At 42.0% G+C, this 17,012-nt stretch overlaps 1 protein-coding gene across 10 annotated transcripts in view; it reads right to left on the reverse strand.

Annotated features, from left to right (window-relative positions):
* Positions 1-319: 319 nt before the first annotated feature.
* STAU1 (staufen double-stranded RNA binding protein 1) overlaps positions 320-17,012 on the reverse strand; it is a 70,302-nt gene continuing 53,609 nt past the window's right edge. For 5 of the 10 annotated variants that reach the window (XM_036417668.2, XM_036417667.2, XM_036417661.2 and 2 more), the window contains 8 exons: positions 12,719-12,952; positions 11,396-11,539; positions 8,479-8,625; positions 5,523-5,598; positions 4,981-5,300; positions 3,908-4,030; positions 3,096-3,181; positions 320-1,837 (listed from right to left, as the gene is read on the reverse strand). In XM_036417668.2, the coding sequence (XP_036273561.1) occupies positions 1,822-1,837; positions 3,096-3,181; positions 3,908-4,030; positions 4,981-5,300; positions 5,523-5,598; positions 8,479-8,625; positions 11,396-11,539; positions 12,719-12,952 (1,146 nt within the window). In that variant the 3' untranslated portion in view covers positions 320-1,821. The remainder of the gene's footprint in view (positions 1,838-3,095; positions 3,182-3,907; positions 4,031-4,980; positions 5,301-5,522; positions 5,599-8,478; positions 8,626-11,395; positions 11,540-12,718; positions 12,953-17,012) is intronic. The other 5 variants (XM_045574486.1, XM_036417662.2, XM_036417666.2 and 2 more) reach the window with 3 other exon arrangements.

Genomic DNA, 17,012 nt, shown 5'->3' on the forward strand with positions numbered 1-17,012 from the left:
TTTTATAGTGAATAACCTTTTCAACATCTAAAATTAAAGGACAACCACTAGCCCCCTCAGCTGCCTAGGAAGCAGTGGCTCACCTTGACTCCTCTATGAAACACCTGAGAAAGCGGAGAGTCTCCTCCAGGTCATCTTTGGGTAACAATGTCAGGCTCAGATGAGAGGTGTCTCCCTTCCAGGAGATGTCATTTCAAAAGAAAACAGTGAGACAAGTATGTGTATCTCTTAGAAGCAATGCAAACACCTCCCTGCCCTCCTCCCACTTCTGTGCCCTCACTCATCTTCCCTTTAGTTACTGCTCAACAAGACCAAAGAATTTATTAGTAGCTGTTTATTGATCAACGGTTTAATATAAAGTTATTTCAGATCTTCAGAATTTGCCCAAATGGAATCACAAGCATTACAAAGTTTTCTTTTTTCCCTTAAAAAAAGGATAGGGGGCAGGTTGGGAGTACTAGCAGTAGTGACATTTGAGAATAAATTAACAAAAAAGATTTAGTCTTATCATTTATTGGTGACAAACACTAAGTTTTACTTACATTCCATGGGAAGAAAAATTCCAGCGTAAACAATGAATCAAAGCAGTACTTAACTTGCAAGCTACCGTGCTTTCCATCTGGACCATGTGCAGGACCTTACCGCACACATTTCTGTGCCCAGTAACAACATCAAAAGCAACAGTTTTCGAAATAAACATAGGTCATTCTTTTCAGCCCTACATGGAGATGTACTCAACAGTATAAAGCACTCAGAAAAACCAATCTGCAGTTCTACATGTACTACATGGAGATCATATCCTGTAGTGTAGTGAGAGCTATGTGTCCTCAAGAGCCATATGTATATACACACAATTTTAATAACCTTTAAAACAAAGATCGAAGTTCATTTAAGTCCTGTTGCATTAAAAATGAAATAGCAAAGGAACCAAATGATCGTTTAAAGTTTAAAATTCCTAAATTGTCCAATTTATACAACTGTGGGAGACTTCATCAAGATTTCTGAGAAGTCCAGGACTGTTTCAGCTAAACCAGAGGGCACACAATTTGCTTCACTGAAATGGTCCTGGGTTAGTCCAATAAAATAAAAATGTATAACAATGTACACATGGATTTAATCTGCCGGTTAGATTATTGATAAAGTCAGTCTCAGAAAAGTTTCTAAACTGTGCTATGTAACTAGATACAACTGAGAAACTCAAATGAAAATTTATATAGTGTCATTTCAATGGAAAGAATGAAACAGAATATGTACGTGTATCTCTTTTGGAAAAGAAAGCAGTGGTGATGGTGATGGTGTCGGTACCACAGGAGGTGATGGGCCAGCACGCTAGAAGGTTAGTTTGTGCCGAGTAGGAAGCATTTGATTTTTCTCTGGTGCTTTCAGCCAAGGCCTCTCTCTGGCGTAGGTGTCCAGGATTTGTCCCAGTGTTTGAGTGAGCCAGTTTGAAAAGGAGTCTCGCTTTCTGCTTTCTTTTTCTTCTTTCACACAGCAAAAAAATACAAAAATGCACCTCAAAACCAAGCAATGAGGTGCCTGGGCATAGACCTGCTGGTTTCCAATTGAGCCAGGGCTGCTTGGCAGGGCCCATCTTCCCTCCCCTGCAGCAGCTGCTGCTGTGTGAGGACAAACCACAGCACACATGAACACAGCCATGGCACCTCCTTGCGTTGCCGCCTTCGTCACCACTGCTGTCTCCAGCTCTTTACCCATCATGTCTCTCGGCCCACTGGAGGTATCAGAAATTCCAAATTTTCAAAGCAATTTCAGTATTTTCAGTATATGTTGGGGATTTTACAATGGTTCATGGCCAGAAGGGGTTCAGCACCTCCCACACCTTTAAGGAAGAAAAAAAATGAAAATGACGCTCGTTTTGAACTTAAAGAGAATTACACCCATGATAAAAATAAATACATAAATAATATATAATGAAGCCCAAAAGCACAGGCCCTAATTTATGATAACTGGATTACAGTCATTTTCACAGGATATACTGTCAAGCAAAAAGCAGGGAGAAATGTGTGCATGGATGTTATTTGGAGGAGGAGGGAGGAGGAAAATAAGAAGTATATAATGTATTTGCATACAAAATGAGGAAGTACCCATATATAAGGAAATAATGAAAATGTGACTTATAGCTGAAACTGGTTTGACTCAATGGATAGAGTGTCTGCCTGCGGACTGAAGGGTCCCAGGTTCGATTCCAGTCCAGGGCACTACCTTGGTTGCAGGCACATCCCCAGTGGGGGGAGTGCAGGAGGCAGCTGATCGATATTTCTCTAACCCTCTCCCTTCCTCTCTGTAAAAAAAAATAAATAAATAAAAAATCAATAACATATATATATTTTAAAAAGCTTTAAAAAAATGTGACTTCTAGCTAGGTGGTGGGAATAATGGGATAGATGGGGACAGCTTGAGGGCCAGAGTTATACAGCATACCTTTTAAAATTATTTTGATTTTGGAAATGTGAATGTATTAATTATTCAAAATTAAATTTAAAAAGAAAGTGGAGCCGAAACCAGTGTGGCTCAGTGGATAGAGCGTCGGCCTGCAGACTGAAAGGTCCCAGGTTCGATTCTAGTCAAGGGCATGTACCTGGGTTGTGGGCACATCCCCGGTAGGGGGTGTGCAAGAGGCAGCTGACCGATGACTCTCTCTCATTGACGTTTCTAACTCTGTATCTCTCTCCATTCCTCTCTGAAAAATAAATAAAATATATATATTTTAAAAAGAAAGTGGAGCTGAGCCACTCAGTAGTTGAGCACTGACCCATGAACCAAGAGGTCAAAGTTCAATTCCTGGTCAGGGCACCGGGTTATGGGCTCAATCCCCAGTAGAGGGTATGCAGGAGACAGCCAATCAATGATTTTCTCTCATCATTGATGTTGCTCTCCCTTTGTCTTCCTCTCTCTGAAATCAATAATAATGTGGAGTTTTTTTTAAGTGGAGTTCTTTGCCCCAGACCTGGAAAGCTTTCCAGGGAACAGGACAGGAAGGGACTGAGGCAAATGTTTCACTACCGAGTTGAGCGGACAGTTTTTATTCAACGCAAACAAGGACAGAACTGCCTTTCCATGTAAATCAGCTCACTCACACAGACATTGGTCCATTTCCTGTTCTTGGCATTTCTGTACTTTGTTGGTCCAACTCAGACAGCAACTTTAAAATATTCAGTGCAGCCTAACGGAATAAAAAGAAAAGTCTGACCTTAGCCACTGCTTGAGACCACAGTATAAGACATTGATTAGGGAGGGGAGAGATTTCCCTATTGCCCAACGAAGAGGTGGTCCTAAATAACCTTTTTCTTTAATGTCTGAACTTGTAATTTAATGTTTACATTATTAAATCACTTGTTAATTTTATTAAATATTTCCTTCTATTCAATATTTTTTAACCTTGTGGTATTTTTAATCTTATGGTAACGGGACTGTTATATCCTGCTTTAAACCAAAAACCAATCATATTTCCTTGTTAGAATACATTATCTTTGGAGACATTAATTTGATGGATGCATTATATTTCATCAGGTGAATATGCCAAAGTTTATGCAGATAAATCAATTTCTTTTCGATTTTAGTATTTTTTATAACAAAAATTTCATCTGAATAGAATACCACAGTAAGTTAGCTGCTAGAACTTGGGCCTGTAATTCCTGCTTCTGGCAAGAGGTGGACTGAATATGGTATCTGGAAGAATTCCAAGATCCAAGGTCCACAAGGGAAGGGTTGGCTAAAGCTGATGATTTCTCATAAACATAATGTGAAATCAATCCAGGAGACTAAGGAAAAAATATTCAGAAATACGAAATCTATACAATAATTAACTACAATTTGTTGGAGACCCCTTTACCTATCTTTCTGAGACCAGTAACAGGGTGGAACCAGACCCCAGTGTGGGAGAACATACCATGTCATGGCAGGACTCCAAATCCTTTCCGATACCGTGGCTGATCAGAGGTGGCTGAGAGGAGCAATTGATAAGAGATACAAACTCGTTCTTGTTGTTTTTGGGGAAGTCTTTGTATTCAACCTGAGGAGGAAAAGAAAACTGAGGCCAGGGCAGGGAAGAGTGCATATGAACTGGACTATGGCTCTGGGCCCAGCGAGTGGGAAATAACACTTCACTCCCCCTGGTCTCAGCACCTGACATGCTCAGTCAGCCCTGAGGAGACCTGGGGCTGTGGGCAGAGCACGGCCCCAGTTTCCAGGAATCTAACTTCTAATCAAAATCATCTGGAAGAAGCCATGCCCTTTCCTGCCAGGCAGAGAGGGCCAACACAATGAATGTGTTCTCACTGAAATCTAAATTCTTAACGACCACTAGGTCACTTAGTTATTAGTATTGCTGGCTTGAATAGTTAAAATTTTATTAGCAAAAGTAATGGATTTTCTCTTACATACAGGCTTCTAATATTTTCCATTCCTTTCTACCCTTCCTCAGGATGACCCTTTTACTATGCTGGCCTTACCCATTCCCTAGACAAAGAACTTGATTTAAAGAAAAAGGTACAGCGCTGGCTGGTGTAGCTCTGTTAGTTGGGTGTTTTCCAGTCTACCTAAAGGTGGCCAGTTCAATTCCCGGTCAGGGCACATGTCTGGGTTGCAGGCAGCTGATCAATGTTTGGCTTCTAGTCAATGTTTCTCTCTCCCCCCCTCTAAAAGTCAATAAAAAAAAAATCTTTAAAAAAAAAGCCCGGCATAGCTCAATGGTTGAGCGTTAACCTATCAAGGCACATGATAAGGTTGTGGGCATAATCTCCAGTGGGGGTGTGCAGGAGGCAGCCAATCAATGATTCTCTCATCACTGATGCTTCTTATATCTCTCTCCTTTCCTCTCTGATATCAATAAAAGTATATATATATTTTTTTTAAATCTTCAAAACAAAACAGGAACAAGGTGCAAAGTTTGTTTTATGAGAGAAACCCAAAAATAACTGCACTGAGGTACAGACTACACGGCTCAGGCTTAGCAGCAGTTACCTGGAATCCCTGGACTCTGGAAAGATAATCCAACTGCTCAGAGGGTCTTGTGAGAGGTCCATGGGGTACGTGGCCTGAAGAAATATTATTCTTTAAAATGGTCTCAGCTGTGGGCGAGGTGCCCCCATACAACAATTCACGGGCTATCATGGCAGTTACTGTGGCCTTGGCAGGATTCGGAGCTGCCCGGGGAAAATCTTTGGTGTGATGTCCTTGACTGACTCCTACGGCCTGGGCCACCTCAGGCACCATAGGAAGAATTCCAGCGGGCAGCTGCTGATGACTAAGGTAAGGCATCCTAAATTCGTCCTCTTTATTGCCTATAGAGGGACACACAGACAATCAATGCAAGTGCACACACACTGCCTGCCTGGGAAGATGTTACAAAACCCCACCGTGGCCCATTCTCAGTGCACACATTGGCACATGATGATGCAGAACTGAACACATTGTAACTCATTCACTGGGCACCTACTATTATCAGGAACCGTGCAAATCCCAGAATCACATTCAGATTGAAACAATATTAACATCACACTTACTAGTCCCATTTTCATCCCCAGAGGCAGGCTCAAAAAAGGTTACTTTTCTTCCATCCCCTGGTTTCTTTACGGGTGTCTTTAAAACAAACAAACAAAAGGCTATGAGTATAAAACAAACTGTTGAAAAATTAGTTCTTCTCTCTAAGAAAAAATTGTGAATCCCAACCAGCATAATCTTTAACTTTTACACTCTAGGAATCTGAAGAGGCAATCAGCAGGAAGCCCTCCTCCCAAAGCCTGACCACGTTTGCTTTTTCCACCCAGCAAAGCCCGTGCTCCCCGCCAGTGTACACACCCGCCATGCCAGCCTGGCCACCAGAGCATCTGGCAGTGACCGGACCAAATGCTGAGCCTCCGTCTCGCTCACAGGAAAAGGGGCATTAAACCAGAAAAGAAGATACTAGATTGGCAGAGCCCAAAGTGGAGAAGCTATACAGTATTTCTTGGACCTAAAATCCAATTAAAAGATAAGGTGACATTTCTGTACATTGACAAACTTATGAGGAAATGTTACTACATAAAAATGATGTCAAACACAAGGTCTCCTTTCTGAGAAGGTAAGGTACCTGAAAGCCAAATCTAGGATCTACACAGATTCTCTGATGAGTGTTAGGGGTCCCACTTATTAACTATGTGGCCACAGTGAGTGCCACTTCTCACCACTGATACAACTAACTGGCAGAGGTGAATGTATCAGTCCTGGGTTTTTCAAGTTTATTTACAATATTAGGAGCTTACAGTAACTAGACACAAGGTCAGTCAAGGTTAAGGGTACTGCTTAACAGTCTTGGCAGAAGTAAAATTTTCAATATAGGATTAGTTTTATATAGTTTTAAATTTATAAAGAAACTAGTGGCCCAGTCCACGGATTTATGCACATTGGAAGGAAATTAAAAGAAATATCTTAACATTGCTATTCGCCCTTTCTCTATAATAGAAGTGTCAGCCAGCTTTCCCATGGTTCTGAGCGATAGTTGTTTTGTCTTTTAGTTGTAGTTTTGGTGTGGTTGTGAGAGACAGCACGTACAGGTGTATACCTTATGTCACCATCTTGGTTTCTCCCCATTTACTATTAAGATTTCTTAAGGGCATAAAGATTGCACCTACTATCAATTTTAATTTATGACATGGCATTCTTGAAAAAGTAATACTATTAAGAAATTCACCCTGGCTGGTTTGGCTCAGTGGGTAGAGCATCAGCCTGCAGATTGAAGGGTTCCAAGTTCGATTCTGGCAAAGGGCACAAACCTGGGTATGGACTCAATCCCCAGTAGGGGCATACAGGAGGCAGCTGATCAATGATTCTCTCTCATCAGTGATATTTCTCTCTCTCTCTACCCTCTCCAAATCCAGGACTCCTCAGGGAATTTCCAACGGCCAGTTTAGGCTCAATCCTGGGAATCAGGCCTAAATCATCAGCCAGACATCACTCTCACAATCCTGGACCGCTGGCTCCTAATAGCTCACCTGCCTGAATGCCTGGTTGCCCCTAATTGCCCCCTTGCCCCCACTGCTTTGATCGCCCGTAACTGCCCCCTGGCTGGCCTGGTCGCCTCTTACTGCGCCTCCCCCACACACACACTGCCAACATGGTGGCCCCCAACTGCCCCTCTGAAGGCCTGGTTGCCCCCAACTGCGCTCCCCCCCCCCCGCTAGCCTAGTTGCCCTTCATACCCCCCCACCAACCTAATTATCCCAAATGCCCCCACCCCCCGCAGGCCTGGTTGCCCCCAACTGGACCCTGCTTCCCTCCCCAGCAGCCTGGTTGCCTCTTACTGCCATCCCCAACTGCTGGCCTGGTCGCCCACAACTGCCCCCCCTGCCGACCTGGTCACCCCAACTGCTCCCCTCTGCCGGCCTAGTTGCCCCTAACTGACCCTCTGCCAGCCTGGTTGTAGTAAACTGCCCACCTGCGCCCCCCGCCCCCCACCGCCCGCCTAGTTGACCTTCACTGCCCGCCCCCCCCCCCGGCCAAATTATCCCCAACTACCTCTCCTTGCTGACCAGGTTGCCCCCAACTGCTCCCCTGCTGGCCTGGTCACTCCCAACTGCACCCTCTACTGGCCTGGACACCCCTCGTGTCCCTCCCCCCACCCGCCGGCCTGTTTGCCCCATGCAGCCTGCTTGTTCAGTCGTTTGGTCGTCCCTCACTAACCCCCCTGCTGGCATGGTCATAGGCAGCCATCTTATGAAGGCATGCGGATTAATTTGCGTATTACCCCTTTATTATATAGGATTGCCAGTGTGCACTGTATGTACCAGCTGGTCAGTCAGTTGGACAGATACATGATAAGTCACTTAGCCTTTTACATCCTCCTACACAATAAAAGCCTAATATGTAGGTGTCCAGCCCTTCGACCAGGCTCACTGATCACCAAGGAGCAGACGCTCCAACCAGTAAATTAGCTTGCTGCTGGGATCCAGCTGATCGAGACTAGGCAAGATGGGCCTGAAGAGCTCCCTCAGTCCCTCCCTTGCCCCAATTGTGCACCAGGCCTCTAGTATAGATAAGAAAACACAAGTCTGAACGATGGCTTTTGCCCTAACTCTAAAATCACACTATCTCAATGTCCCAGAAAAATCAAAGCCTGCTCCACAACTCACAAGAGCCCAAGTTGATGCATCTTTTATAGAGACCTCATTGTAAGAGTGCAAATGATAGAATCACACGTTCATTCATTTCAAACCCTATTATCCAGCAACCCACTAACAGAAAGGAACAAGCTGCTCTCGAGCAAAGCATCCTAGACCACAAAAATACTTGTTAATTTGACCCAGAGTCATTTTTGTGGCCATGAACATGCAACTCTTTTTCTGACTACATTAAAGCAGTCCAAATGGAGAAGAAGCTGCAAGGCAGGGCTGCTTTACGGCCAAGAGGTGCCAGAGTCCCCCAGGTTAAGGGAGGGGTCATCTTGCAATTAGAGAACAGGGGCACAGAGCCTCTAGCAGTCACCTTCTCTTCTGATTTGAGGGCTGGTTTGGTGGGCTGAGCCTGAGGGACTTTGAAACCAAGAATCTCCAGCATGTTCTCAGCTGCGTTGCGTTTTGCCACCTTCTTATTGGTGCCTGTTCCCTCTGCCGTGTGATTTCCAACCTTCACCTGCAGAAAGAAGGCAGGACACATATCAGTGCTTAAACCTTCAGTGTAAAGACCAGTCAGGAACTGATGTGCTGGCCAAAGAATCTAGCAATGGTCAGAATCCAGACAGCTTACCAGTGGCACCCGGGAGCTAGTTTGCACAGCCTGCGAGAGCAGACTGATAAATATGCAAGAAATGGGAGAGCTCATTGTTAAAGGCAGCCATTATCAAACAGTATTATATAAGCTTATAATTAAATAAATTATTTTAACAGATAATGAATACTTAAGACACATCACTTTCTAATTAGACTACATTTGCCAGTTATCTATGCTTTTGAAGTTCTTTACATGCTATATTTGAACATTTTTACTGATTTTGAGAGAGAAAAGAAGCGAGAGAGAAAGACAGAAATGTTGATGTGAGAATACATCAATTTGCTGCCTCCCGTATACTCCCTACTGAGGATCGAGCCCACAATCCAGGCCATGTGCCCAAGTGGGAATCGAACTGACAACTTTTTGGTGCACAGGACAATGCTCAACCAACTGAGCCATACCAGCCAGGGCACATCTGTTGTATTTGTATGGTAGAAATATTATATAATTGTGTGCCCCTGCTTATCACTTCCCGACTCCATAACCAAATGTGGAAACAGCCTTGATTGGGCTTTTACAACACCAAAATCTGCAAACACTATACAGAAAGAATTAAGTTGTTTCATTGCGTGTCTATGCTAGACTTAAGTGATGGAAAAAGGGTAATAATGCAGATTAGGTTTAAAAGTATGTCAAGTCTCAACTATGACATAACTAGAAAAAATTGAAAATTCTCCTAGTCTTCAAAAATTATTATGATTGAGCAGAGAAGTCACTTCTATTATTTACAAATAAGAGAAGTTCCAACATGTCTTTGATATTTTACTTTCATCTCACCTGTTAATGTAAACAAAAATACCAACCAATATTAATGCTAGAACTACACTCATTTGTCAGTGACGTGAGTAGCCTGGAAAGTAGAGGCATTTATCCATGGTCTGATTTTATAACACTACTGTTACTGATAGTCACACTGAAGCTAATAATGTACCCCAGTTACAATAAAGACTATTATACACGTGTAATATATGACTTATAAACTGTGTGCTACACACCTTACCAGTAAAATTTATAAAATATCTATGTATATATTTATGTACAGACATACACACGGTAGGGCAAAAGTAGGTTTAGTTGTGAGTACACAAAACACAGTATTCTTTTCTTTTTTTTTTCACTGAGACATTTTATTATTTGACTTCACAGATGATGAAAGGGAGGTTCCAAGGTTTCATTAAGTTGACCAAGATCACACAGCTAGTTTGATAGAGCCAGGATCTGAATTCAAGTTTTCTCATTCCAAAACATAATTTTTTAAAAATGTAGTATTTCAAGCTTTTAGAAAAGTACAGCAACTGAACTATAGAATACTAGTATATCTACCAATAAACTCTACTGAATTATTTGTGAGATAGTTCTATACTGACTTTATTTTATTTTTTTAATATATTTTATTGATTTTTTTTTTGCCCCCCTCCCTCCCTCCCAGATATCCCCTCCCTCCCCAGAGTTTTATGTCCATTGGTTGTACTTATATGCATGTATAGAAGTCCTTCGGTTGATCTATTATCTCCCCCCTAGATCTTCCTCCCCTCCCCGCTGTAATTTGACAGTCTGCTTGTTGATATACTGTCTCTATATCTATCTTTTGGTTCATCAGTTTATAATGTTCTTTATTATCCACAAATGAGTGAGGTCATGTGGAAAACACAGTATTCTTATATTAGTATTTATTATTGTACTACTTCCCATACGAATAACTGCAAACCTACTTTTGATCCACCCTGTATGTGTTTAGATCCATACATGCATCCTTCCACCACACTCACTACCCTCACCTGAGAGCTGGTTGGTTGTTAAACCTAATCCAGGACAAACCACAGCCTACAATCCCCTTCCAAAATAGTCTGAACCAAATCAAAAGTCCTATGTCACAAAATTATCAAGAAAGCCTTCCTGGCCTGTGAACAGGGGCCTAGGATTGGCACCTCACCCACACCCCCGACTAGCCATCTACCAGCCATTTGACGTCGGACAAGTTAATTACTGATCCTCTAAGCAAGCTGGTTTCCTCTCCTAGAACAGAGAGATCATTCCTCTTCTTGCCTGTGCCTGGGTAGGTGAAACACACCAAGCTAAGTAATGATGCTTTAAGTTGTAAACTGCTACACTAAAGCATCCTGATTTTCACCGGAATATGCTATTAAATGCAAATCACACATTAAGCTGCCCATGTGAACATCCGTTTAATAAGCTAAGTATGAAAAGAAACCCTTTGAACTAATCTAAAGTGCCACCACAATCTAAGGAAGAGCAACTTGGACTCCAGATTCCACAGGTTTACAAGGAACAGGAAGAGAACATTTGATATAACTTATATAAAATTTACCTTCTGAAAATAATATAACCATCAGGTAGATGTAATAAAGAAATAAATCTACCCAAAATCCCACTATCCCAATGCTCTTCTAACGGATCCATTTGTGTTCAAGCCCCTACCTGCTGACAGAAGCCCTGTACAGAGAAATAAGGCCTAAAGACACTAAGTTACTGCAAGCAACATGGACTTAACATGGACAACGCTGATGACAAGGAGCGGATCACTGGCCCAACAAGCTGGACCTGGGATCTCGTCAGGCTCCGAGGTGGGACAAGGTCAGAGCAGGGCCCTGCACGAGCTGCACTAACCCACCTGCATCACAAACTCCCTGCGGCGCGGGAGGCCTCGCTCTGTGAGAAGCATGTACTCCGGCTCCTTCTCCTTTTTCGCCTGTTGGATCTGGGCCAGTCTGCTAATAGGGTTCATCACCTGGCCATGTTCTGGGCCGCTTTGTACCTGAGAAACAATTATTACAGAAACCATATGTCATGTTAGTAACAGAAACAACCTTGCCAATTCAGAGATAAGGACATGACAAGAGTTACTTTTATATTGATCCAATAGCTCCAAATTAAGCTGCACTTTTTTAAAACTATTTTTAATTGAAAGATGTTCAGTGATTTTGTATGATTGTTCTGAAGTGAGTTTAAGGTCTTCCTGGCAAACCAATATCAACGTTTCACTATGAGTAGGCAAGCATCATTGTAATTCCTGCTTTTTAACAATTTCAACAAATTACAATGAAAAGGTAGAAAAAATAAGAACATTATTCCTAAAATTTTCCATAACTCTGTATTATAAGATGGGTTCCCAGCTTTCTTAACAATTACTCAAAATCCAGAAACCACTAAAAACACTAAAAGAAAAAAAATTTTTCTTCAAGCTGATGCCACATAGAAAGAATCCCACAGTGGGCATCTTCAGCTCCAAGGAGTCCTCACCTATTCTGACAAGGAGTGACTTCCAGCAGAAAAGTAAAATTGCTAAAGTATGCTAACTATTAAACAAATAAAGAAAACTTCAAAAGTATGCTAATTTTTCTATGTTTAGATACTAACTTATGTGTAAAAAAATTTGAAAGTTGATACAGCATGAAACCATATTGACAATACTGACTTTCATAAATGTCCCCTCATGGACTCCTGTCCCTTCTTTGGGGTTGGGAAGGAGAAGCAGTATAATTTTTGATAGATTCATTGGCATGACTCAAAACTCCAAATCAAGGTTTATAGTGAGACGTCTTGCACCTATACCTGCCACTAGCCAGCTTTCCTCCCATGAATCTCCTTCACAATGGAACAGCACAGCAGACAGCGAGATAGAGGAAGCTCGGTTCTCTGCTCTTCCCTCGAGTGGGCACTGCCTGCCCTTATGATCACAGGGCTGCGAGCACACCCACTTCCAACAGACATGTGCGAGCCTGCGGGTAACTCCACTGCACCCAGCTCAATGTCCTTCTCTCCCTGGCCTGGGACTCCCAAGAGAACTATACAAGGTGGCCGTATAAAGGATGTCTGGGCCTGGTGTGTGCACATTAGCTCCCTCCCCTTCTACTAGAGTCAGCAGCCAGCCTCCTGGGATCCCCAATCATCTGCGGGCAGTGAAAACACCCTCTTCATTCAGACAGGTGCTTACCCTGACTATTGGCTTTGTTTTCTTTTTGATTCGGGGCTTCACCCGTTGTTCAACTACAGGCAGAGGTGGTAACTTCTTCAACTCCTCAAGAATAGCTATAGCAGCGTTTTTCTTTGAAATCTTCTTGCTCTTCCCTTCGCCTTCCCTCACAAACTCCCCAACGGACACCTTGGTCACAAAGCTCTTCATGTGGGGTGGGCCAGTCTCCCGGGCGACCTGTTTTAGAGGGAAAGACTGAGTGAAAGCATGACAGACACTTATTACCAGCTGCAGGGAACACTGGTTAGTATACTATTCACATGAGACACAGGTAAAGGGGAACTGAGGACAAAATCCATTAAGTGAAGGGAGCCTAAATGTCGGCAAAATGAAACAGTGATCATGCTGAATACTTTTTCTCATTTTTCAACCTTGTTTATGTTCTGGGGTCTGAAGTGTCCAAAACAGGGAAACATTTTCTATTACCGCCTTCCTAAAAAAGTGGTTCTCATCTCCAAAGGGTCACAGAATGTCCCGAGTTTAGGGTGATCCACCGCAAACAGCACAAAAGAAGCTGGCCCAGCAAAGCCCAGAAATAATTGTTGCACAAAGAGTTCGAGTTTAATATTTGCTCTGAGCCTCCAGCCAAAACTGACTTTATTAAATATTGGTTGCTATGCAGCTGTAAAGAAGAATGAGAAAACCTCTAACACTGAAAGTGATTAAAACCTACTGGCTCAGTAAGTTAAAAAAGCAAACTGCAGCCGGGACCGGTTTGGCATGGTGGATAGAGAGTTGGCCTGCGGACTGAAAGGTCCCGGGTTCAATTCCGAGCAAGGACATGTACCTTGGTTGCGGGCACATCCCTGGTGGAGGGTGTGCAAGAGGCAGTTGATCGATGATTCTAACTCTCTATCCCTCTCTCTTCCTCTCTGTGAAAAATCAATAAAATATATTAAAAAAAAAAAAAAAAGCAAACTGCAGAAGAGTACATACACTGAGTGGCCAGATTATTATGATCTCTGAATGCATAATAATCTGGCCACTCAGTGTGTGTGTGTGTGTGTGTGTGTGTGTGTGTGTGTGTGGTGTGTGTATACGTGTGTGTGTGTGTGTGTGTGTGTACATAATACATAATAATAATAATACATAATAATATACATAATAATAATAATACATAATGATCTGGCCACTCAGTGTGTGTGTGTGTGTGTGATGTGTGTATAGATGTGTGTGTGTGTGTGTGTGTGTGTGTGTGTGTGTGTATTAGAGGCCCAGTGCATGAATTCATGCATGAGTGAGGTCTGGCCAGCCTGGCCAGGGGGAGGGGACATGGGCAGTTGGCTGGCCTGCCTGCTGGTTGAACTCCTGGTTGAAGGGACAATTTGCATATTAGCCTTTTATTATATATGATACACACTGAGTGGCCAGATTATTATGTGTTCAGATATCATAATAATCTGGCCACTCAGTGTACATGATTCCCCTAACTTCTATGTTAAAAATAGAGTTTTACATATATGTTTACATATACACATGTATGTATAGACATGTGCTTATATGGTGATTTAAAACACATACACACAAAAACAACAACAGCAGCAACAACACAAAAGAACAAGAATGACAAAGCAGAAAGCAACAAAATTAGTTTCAAACAGCAGGTGGGAGGGATTGGAGTGGAGAGGGAACAAGATGACACTTTCTGAATGTGTCTTTTTGTCCAGTTTTGACTTTCAAAATCAATTAGTGTTCTAAATATTAAAAATAAATCAACAAAGGTAGAGAAAAACACTAAAATGGAATATGAACAGAAACCTAACAACATATCAAAATTATTACATACTCACACAAAAAGAAAATAAAGATCGAATCCTACCCACCCAGCCAAGACACCCTTGGAAAAATCTAAGAAGACTTAGATGACCAGATTTCAAGACTTTCTATAAAGTTACAGCAACTGCAGCATCATGGTATTGTTGAAGGACAAACCGATCAATAAAACAGACAGAATGCAGAAACAGACCTATACATATAGTTGCTTGGTTTTCGGCAAAACACCAAAGCAAATCCAAAGTCATCTTTAAAAATATGGGAAGCATGACGAAACCGGTTTGGCTCAGTGGTAGAGCGTCGGTCTGCGGACTGAAAGGTCCCAGGTTCGATTCCAGTCAATGGCATGTACATTGGTTGCGGGCACATTCCCGGTAGGGGGTATGCAAGAGGCAGCTGGTCCATGTTTCTCTCTCATCGACGTTTCTAGCTCTTTATCCCTCTCCCTTCCTCTCTGTAAAAAATCAATAAAATATATTTTTTAAAAATATGGGAAGCAACTAGATATCCACATGAGAAAAAAAACTGAACCATAATCTCAAATTCAATCACCACCAAAAATTAACTGGCACTAGAATACAGACCTAAAATTGAAAACTAAAACTATACAGCTTCTTACTCTGGCTGGTATGCTCGCTGGTTAGAGCAAGGGGCGGGAAACATTTTTTTTTTTTTTTTACAAGGGCCATTTGGATATTTATAGCATCATTCATGGGCCATACAAATTTATCAACTTAAAAATTAGCCTGCATTTAATTAACCCACCCCTAATGCCTTGGAAAGGTCAGGCCAAATAATTTCGTGGGCCTTATAAAACCCGAAAGCCAGATGTTCCCCACCTCTGGGTTAGCACATCGGCCCGCACACCAAAGGCTCGTGGATTTGGTTCCTGGTCAAAGGCACATAACTAGGTTGAAGGTTTGATCCCTGGCCCGGTTAGAGTGCACGCAAAAGGGAACCAATTGATATGTCTTTCTCACATCGATATCTCTGTCTAATCATAAACAAAAAATTTTTTCTCAAAATTAAAACTGCTCATTAAAAAACGTTTAAAAAGTGAAAAAGGGGACCTATAAAATGACAGCAAATATTTGTAATATATGTATCTGAAACAAAGGACTGATAGCCAGAATATTTAAAGAACTCCTGCAAGTCAATAATAAAAAGATAAACTACTCAATTAAAGAAAAGCTTGAACAGGTATTTTACAAAGTAAGAGCTCTAGCCCTAACCCGTTTGGGTCAGTGGATAGAGTATGGCCCGAGGACTTTAGAGTCTCGGGTTCAATTCTGGTCTGATACCTCAGTAGCAGGCCTGATCCCTGGCCCTAGTCAGGATGCATGTGGGAGGCAACCAATCAATGTGTGTCTCTCTGTCTCTCCCCTGCCTTCCACTCTCTCCAAAAAAAAAGTCAATGAAAAAATATCCTCTGGTGAGTATTAACACAATAAACAAATAAAAATAAGAGCTCTATATGGCCAATAAGCATTTAGAAGTGTTCACCATCAATGTTGTGTTCCCAAGATGAGAAGAGGCATCTCAACAAAGGCCTTGATTGCCCTACACAGAAAGAGGTGTGCTAGGAAGAGCCGAGCTTGCACAGTCTCTGCAGACTGATTTTAGGGAGCTCCCCCACCACATCTCCTGACAGCCTAGATTCCGAAATTCTCCCTCCCTGAACAGTGCTCTCCCTGTCCTCAGAGCAGCCACCCTGAGGGCTCATGTCAAATTCACAGCCCCAGCCTGGCCCCTCAGCAGCCATTTTCACTGTCTAGTCACATCACGATCCCACCAATGTACACTTGGGAGTTTGACCTAGACTGTATTTACTGTGGTCAAACCACAACAGCTTCCCAGTGATTTTCTAACTAAAACTATGTATTTTATAAAACAATCAAATTGTATACTTTTTTTGAAGTACTGTATGCATGGCTCCTGTCTTCTACCAAACACATAACCCAGCTTCCTATGTGACAAAATTCACTATCAAAATCTTAGTTAAGAAAAAATATTCTGTTCATTTAGTCAATAAATATTTGCAGAGCATCCGATATATAACAGGTAATTTGCCGGGCACAAGAGATAGAATTGTTAGGAAAAAATGGAAGCCTTTGTTCAACCTAATAATGGAAGTTAATATGAACTTTTGATATGAGTTATTTAATATAGGTATTCATATCAACTGGTTTGGTTTTCAATGCCACAAACTGTAATGTTTTAAATTATTACTTTAAAATAAATACCGTATTTTTCGGACCATAAGATGCTCCAGACCATAAGACGCACCAGTTTTTAGAGAAGGGAAATGAAGAAAAAAAGATTCTGAAACAAATAGTGTCCTAAAATATTTTATGTGCATTAAAACCCAACAGCACAGTCATAAACACATGTAATCAACCCTGTAAAGTAAACAGCAGCATTTAGAACCATTTTAGAGCCGGGCAAGCACACAGAGACCACACAGAGCCGGGCAAGTAAAAAA

This window comes from Pipistrellus kuhlii, unplaced genomic scaffold, assembly GCF_014108245.1.
Source record: "Pipistrellus kuhlii isolate mPipKuh1 unplaced genomic scaffold, mPipKuh1.p scaffold_m20_p_6, whole genome shotgun sequence".
Taxonomy (NCBI): domain Eukaryota; kingdom Metazoa; phylum Chordata; class Mammalia; order Chiroptera; family Vespertilionidae; genus Pipistrellus; species Pipistrellus kuhlii.